We start from the raw sequence: 7,092 nt of genomic DNA, 5'->3' as shown, positions 1-7,092 counted from the left end.
GCCATCATTGTAACACCTGATCATTGATTAATAAAGCTGGTCTCCTCCATCTCTCTGTGTCACTTTTACTTTCGCATACTTCGACTACTTCGTCTACGACGCTCGCTCTCGCTCCGCAACCTCGGACCGGACTCGCCGGCGGAGTTGTGGAACACGTTATCAGCACGCTTCGCTCCATCAACTCTCCGTCAAGCCTGCGTCAAGCCTGCATCACGCAGGCTTTCGTCGATCCCGCGGAGGTATAAGATCCGATCCCCACTTTTTGCAAAAATGGATCCCTCTCGTTCCTACGTTTCCGTTTTTGCGATTAGATTATTTTTCGGATTTGATCTACCTATGGTGCGGATTTTTCCTCCCAAGAACCGAGCGGACGAACACGTCGCCGACCAATGTCGATGTTCTTGGACTAAGAGGAACTTGTTGACCGCACTATAGGGAGTCGGTACAAATCGCGATCCAGATGATCGTGGTACCGCCGCAAAAGCACCAGATGTGTCATGCGCCGTCGTTTTTCCGGATGAACGCGACGAAGAACGCATCCCGAGGCCGGCGTCCGGATGGCGCCGCGCTGGCCGCGACCCTGCTGGTCGCACGCGCCCCGTCGCGTCCCGCTGACCCTGCCGCCGCAGCCGTCCCGCTGGCCAGCTCGTCGCCGAGCCCCGATGGCCGGCCTGGCAGCTGCCGCCGCCGCGTGCCCAGCTGGCCGCGGCTCCGCGAGTCGCCGCCCAGCTGGAGGTCGCCGCCGCGTGCGCGCCGCGCCGGGGCCTCGCGCCGTGGCCGAGTGCCTCGCGCCGCGCCGGGGCCTCGCGCCTCGCGCCGTGGCCGAGCGCCTCGCGCCGCGCCGGGGCCTCGCGCCTCGCGCCGTGGCCGGGCGCCGCGCCAGGGCCGGGCGCCGCGCGCCGTGGCCGAGCGCCGCGCCGGGGCCGAGCGCCTCGCGCCGGGGCCGAGCGCCTCGCGCCGTGGCCGCGCCCCGCGCCGTGGCCGTGCGTGCTCTCGCCGCCGCCGCCGCTCCCACACTGCGGGCGCTAGGGGAAACCCTAGCGTCGCCCCTTGGCGAGCAGCGCAGCGCCTGGGCCGACACTGGCGCGTTTTTCACTGGCCCCTGATGGGCCCTGGCCATGGGCCTTCGGTCCTCTAAAAAAAAAAAGGGGGGCAACGGCGCTGGCTGCTGGGCCTGGATGGGCCGCGCGCCCTGGGGATCTCAAAAAAAAATGAAGAGGGGCGCCGGCTGTTGCGTAAAATTGCGGTTTAGCCCCTGTATTTTTCAGTTTTCGCGTGATTTTTTTTATTCATGCAGCAATTTTTCGCGTAGCCCCCTGGGACTGTCTGTTTTCGCTGAAAATGCGTATTTGGGCTTAAAAATACCTCGGGAATTCAATTTTTGGGCTAGTTTTCACATACTAGATGCGCTTAACATGCTATCTTTTGTAACATGATATTATTGTATGATTTTACTGCTGTAGATTAATTGTTTAGCACTCTTAATCATTTAGTAAGTCATATAATAGCATGTTTTAAATATTGGAACGTCATTTTATTGAATAAGTTTATCAACATCGCTTTGTGCAAAAGATTACCTGCTGTAATCTCATGATTTTTGCATAAATCGCAGATGGCCGGAATTGCCCACAAGGAGTTTCCTGAGTTGGCCCAGACAGGGTTGAACTACCTGTCATGGTCCTCGGACTGCGAGATCTTTCTCCAGGGCAAAACCCTCCTGAGGGCGATCGGTAAGGGGGCCCAGCTGGCCGTCACTGATCCCAAGTTCGAGACTGAGAATGCGCAGGCTCTGCACTTTCTCCGTCATCACCTGTCACCTACTCTGAAAGATGAGTATATGGCTGAGCGCAGTGCTTCTAGCCTTTGGAGCGCTCTTAAGCAGCGGTTCGAGCGGCTGAAGTACACTGTGAAGCCACGTGCAGAGGCAGAGTGGATCCGTCTGAGGTTTGCGGACTTCAAGACGGTTGGGGAGTACAATTCGGCTCTGCACCGGATTTGTACGACTCTTCGGTTGTGTGGTACTGAGATTACCGACTCCCAGAAGATTGAGAAAACCCTATCCACTTTCCACCCCGACGCGGTCCAGTCCTCACGGAACTACCGCCAGGGGAACTACACGAGGTATTCAGAGTTGATTGACGTCCTCCAGGTGGCGGAGGCGCAAGACGAGGTTCTCAAAAAGAACTTTGTCGCGCAACCACTTGGGGGGAGTTCTCGCCAGGAGGTGAACGCTCTCAAAGTCCGCAAGCCTCAACAGAAGAAGAGGGGCCGGAAGGGCAAGAAGAAGGGCCCTCACCCCCCCGCCCCGGCTAAGCAGAACAAGCCGGGCACGGGAGGGCAAAGGCCTCAGGACTGCTTCCGTTGTGGCTCGGTGGAGCATTTCTCCCGCCAGTGCCGCGCACCACAGGAGGTCGTTGCTGCATATAAGGCTCGGAAGGCGCGTGAGACGCACCTCGCCTTGGTTCAGGAGGGAGCTCCACCGGCGCCCATGGTGGCACCCGTGATGATTGCTACTCCCCCTGCTGTGCCTATAGAGGCGACCCCCGTGGTGCCCATCGCGGCAGCTTTGGCGGCCTCTACCGAGGCCCACGTCGCCATGGAGGTTGACCACATGGCCGCCTCGGCGGCGCCGCCACTAGACATTGATGCTGCCTCCAAGATAATTTCTGAGGAGGATCAGTTCACTAGTATGGAGATTGCGGCGGAAGTGAATGGCTTCTTCACCGAGTCCACTTAGCTTACCTCTTTGGTTATCACGATTCCGTGCTTTGCTACAATAAAATTGAATAAATTCGATTTGGTTGTAAGCTCTATGAGAGCATAAACTTATTCTTTACTTTGGCGATTGGATGACATTTATTCATTTATTCCATTATTTATACATGATAGCATGTTATGTTCTAAGATGTGTGCATTTATTTTTAATGCATTTTCTTCCTCATTACATTAATTAGATGTCATATTTTAGAACGCGTGTGGCGCCCGAATGGAGGAAACGTGCCTTGCCGATAGCGCCACCACTCATACCATTTTACGAGAAACTAAGTACTTTGAGTCCATTAAAAAATCTCCGGGAAGTATTATGACAATCGCCGGCTGCGGTTCTCACATAGTTGGCTCCGGACGAGCCACTATTACACTCCCCATGGGAACAACTTTGCTCATTAATAATGCGTTGTTGTACCCGGAGTCGACTCGTACTCTATTAAGCTTTAGAGACATCCGCGCTAATGGTTTCCATGTTGAGACCGATGATGAAAACGGCAAGGAATGCCTACTCATCACAAAGCGGGATGAAGGTGGTAAACATGTTATCGAGAGGCTTCCTTCGTTTGACACAGGGCTATACTACACTAAGATAGTAGCACCGCCCGTGTACACTACCCTCAAGACCGTCTTTAGAAGCTCTGAACTCTTCTGCCTCTGGCACGATAGGTTAGGCCACCCCGGACTTAGGATGATGAGAAATATAATTAACAACTCGCATGGCCATAATGTTAACGTGAAGAGCTTCCCGAATCCTGATGATTTCGTGTGCTCCGCATGCGCTAAGGGGAAGTTAGTCATTAGGCCATCACCCCTCAAGGTGAGGGATGAAATCCCCGCGTTCTTGGAACGTATCCAAGGGGACATATGCGGTCCAATTCAGCCCCTCACGGGGCCGTTTCGGTACTTCATGGTGCTCATTGATGCTTCCTCTAAATGGTCCAATGTTTGCCTGCTGTCAACAAGGAACCATGCCTTTGCCAAATTGATCTCACAGATCATCCAAATGCGGAATAATTTCCCGGATTATCGTATAAAGTCTATTCGAATGGACAACGCCGGAGAATTTACTTCAAAGGCGTTCGATGATTATTGCATGGCAATGGGAATCAAAGTGGAGCACTCGGTACCCCATGTTCATACACAAAATGGACTTGCCGAGGCATTGATTAAAAGAATTAAATTCATTGCCCGACCGCTCCTTCAGGGTTGTAATTTACCAACTACATGTTGGGGCCACGCGGTGTTACACGCGGCTAATCTCATCAACTTTCGACCGTCGGCCTACAACATCCACTCTCCTGTTCAACTTGCGCAAGGGTCGGCACCGAAAATTTCCCACCTTCGTAGGTTCGGTTGCCAGGTATATGTACCAATACCACCCCCTCAGCGATCGGCGATGGGCCCGCTCCATAAGTCGGGGATATACGTTGGTTATGAGACTGTGTCCATAATCAGGTATCTGGACCCCATGACAGGAGACTGTCACACGGCTCGTTTTGCTGATTGCATTTTTGACGAGGATCTTTTCCCGACTTTAGGGGGAGAGAATCAACCCCTTGATGCTACAAGTCGAGAAATCACGTGGCAAGCCACGGGGATCCACGCTCATGACCCGCGCACTGCTGAGACTGAGAGAGAAGTCCAAAAGATAATAGATTTGCAGTCTTTAGCAAATCAACTGCCCGACCACTTTAGTGACTTAAAGACTGTGACAAAATCGCATGTGCACGCGCGCAATGCACCAGAAAGGGTTGAAATACCGAAGAAAAATGATGGTATGCCCGCTCCCGTCCAAAGGCCTAAAAGGACGAGAAATCCGGCTTCTCAAATCCCAAGTACTCGGGGACGCCCGACGAAAAAGGATAAGAGAGATTTATCACAGCCTGTCACCAAAGTACCCCAAATTGAAACGGGGAGCCAGTCGAGACCTGGCACAAGTACGGAAAATTCAGTGCACGAAATTCCGGACTTAAACTTTCCCATAGGGGAAACACCCAGCGGAGATGTGAGCGCACACATCGGCGCGGGAAATCTAAAGGACCTTGCCCCCATAATGGGAAATTTGGTAGAGCAAGTGTTTGCGCCTGATGCGCTCCATGACGAAATGGCCATAAATTATATTTATACGGGGGAGTCCCTGAACCGAGCAACGGTGATTGTCGACATCAACTTTGCTACGAAAATTGCCTCAATCATAGATCTTGACCCTGAGCCTAACACGCTCGCTGATTGCAAGAAAAGGTCGGATTGGAAAGATTGGCAGCAGGCAATTACTGCCGAATTATTATCTCTCAACAAAAGGAAGGTGTTCGGACCAGTTTGTCGAACTCCTCCCCACATTCGCCCTGTTGGCCATAGGTGGGTTTTTGTTCGAAAGAGAGATGAAAATAATAAGGTAGTACGGTACAAAGCAAGGCTCGTTGCTCAAGGGTTCACTCAACGACCAGGTGTCGATTTTGAGGAGACTTATTCCCCAGTCATGGATGGAGTTACCTTTAGATACTTGATCTCGATGGCAGTAAACATGGGCTTGAAAATGAAACTAATGGATGTTGTCACTGCTTACCTATATGGTAACTTGGATTCGAACATATACATGAAGGTTCCAGAAGGTATCCCTGTTCCGAACCATGATAGAGCAAATAGGGGTCTATACAGTGTTCAACTTCAAAAGGCACTGTACGGACTCAGACAGTCCGGTAGAATGTGGTACAATCGCTTAAGTGATTTCCTTCATGAGAAGGGCTACACGAGCAATAAAGATTGCCCATGTGTTTTTATACGGCGATCCCAAGATGGATTCTGTATAATCTCGGTGTACGTGGACGATTTAAACATAATCGGTACACCTGAGGATATTGAGGAAGCGAGTTCCTACCTGATGTCGGAATTCGAGATGAAGGATTTGGGTAAAACCAAGTTCTGTCTAGGTCTGCAACTTGAACATTCCCCTGATGGGATTCTAGTGCACCAGTCGGCCTACACCCAGAAGGTGTTGGAAAGATTTGGATTTGATAAGGCATATCCTTCTAAGACCCCGATGGTCGGAAGATCTTTACAGCCAGACAAGGACCCGTTCAGGCCAAAGGAAGAGGGGGAGGAAACTCTGGGACCAGAGGTTCCTTACCTGAGTGCAGTTGGAGCACTCATGTACCTCGCAAATTGTACACGGCCAGACATTGCGTTCGCCGTCAGTTTGCTTGCTCGGTACAGTTCTGAACCTACCAAAAGACATTGGAAAGGTGTCAAGGACGTCTTCCGTTACCTGCAAGGGACCAAAGATCTTGGTCTATTTTACAAGAGGAATCAAGACCTATCTATTATAGGCTATGCCGATGCTGGGTACCTGTCGGACCCGCATGATTGCAAATCACAGACTGGCTATGTTTTCCTTTGTGGTAGAACTGCGTTTTCCTGGAAATCGTCCAAGCAAACACTTGTGTCGACTTCCACGAACCACTCGGAAATCATGGCACTATTCGAAGCGTCAAAAGAGTGTGTATCGCTTCGGCGGATGATCGGCCACATTCAGCAGACATGTGGGCTGAACACCGTACAAACCCCTACCATTATCTATGAAGATAATGCTGCTTGTGTTGCACAAGTCCAGATGGGTTATGTGAAGAGTAACCTCACAAAGCATATTAGTCCCAAGTTCTTCTATGCACATGAGCTGCAACAGTTGAACGAGGTGAGAGTTTTGCATACCAAGTCCTGTGACAATCTTGCTGATATGTTCACTAAATCATTACCGGCATCAACCTTAGAGAGGTGTGTGCGTGGAATCGGTATGATGAGACTTAGAGAGATGCAAGGTTCAGGGGGAGAAACTTCACAAACTCGTCGCTAAAATCTCAATCCTGATGATCGAGTACTCAACTTGATGGTTGAGTGGATTGTACTCTTTTTCCCTTGAGTGAGTTTTCCTGATGTTTCTCACACGAGGTTTTTGACGAGGCAATTCGTGCAATACAACAACGTATACTGTGTGCTCTTTCTCCACATTTTTTCCCACTGGGTTTTTCGGAGTTTTGAGGCATGGATATACGGATAATTACCCAAGGGGGAGTGTTGGGAAACCGGGTCACCCGGATGGGGTGGCGGCGGCCGCGTGCAACGGCCGCGTGCAACGCTACGGGCCGGCCCCTCCCGTTTTCCCCTCTTTTTGCTAAGTGGGTACTTATCCCTTGACCACCTACCCCCTATATAAAGCAACGAGGAGCCATCATTGTAACACCTGATCATTGATTAATAAAGCTGGTCTCCTCTATCTCTCTGTGTCACTTTTACTTTCGCATACTTCGACTACTTCGTCTACGACGC

General features: G+C 51.4%; 1 protein-coding gene across 1 annotated transcript; it reads left to right on the top strand.

Moving 5' to 3' along the window:
- The first annotated feature begins 1,612 nt into the window (after window positions 1-1,612).
- On the top strand, window positions 1,613-2,737 carry LOC120974246 (uncharacterized). The gene has a single exon (XM_040400689.2). The coding sequence runs from the start codon at window positions 1,613-1,615 to the stop codon at window positions 2,735-2,737; it is 1,125 nt and encodes a 374-aa protein (XP_040256623.2).
- The last annotated feature ends 4,355 nt before the right edge of the window (window positions 2,738-7,092 follow it).

This window comes from Aegilops tauschii, chromosome 2 (assembly GCF_002575655.3).
Source record: "Aegilops tauschii subsp. strangulata cultivar AL8/78 chromosome 2, Aet v6.0, whole genome shotgun sequence".
Taxonomy (NCBI): Eukaryota; Viridiplantae; Streptophyta; class Magnoliopsida; order Poales; family Poaceae; genus Aegilops; species Aegilops tauschii.
Note: the sequence above shows the minus strand (reverse complement) of the source record. Positions and strands in the feature narration are given on the sequence as shown.

Coding starts and splice junctions, on each gene's coding strand:
- LOC120974246 (XM_040400689.2), top strand. CDS start 1,613: ATGGCCGGAATTGCCCACAAGGAGTTTCCTGAGTTGGCCCAGACAGGG.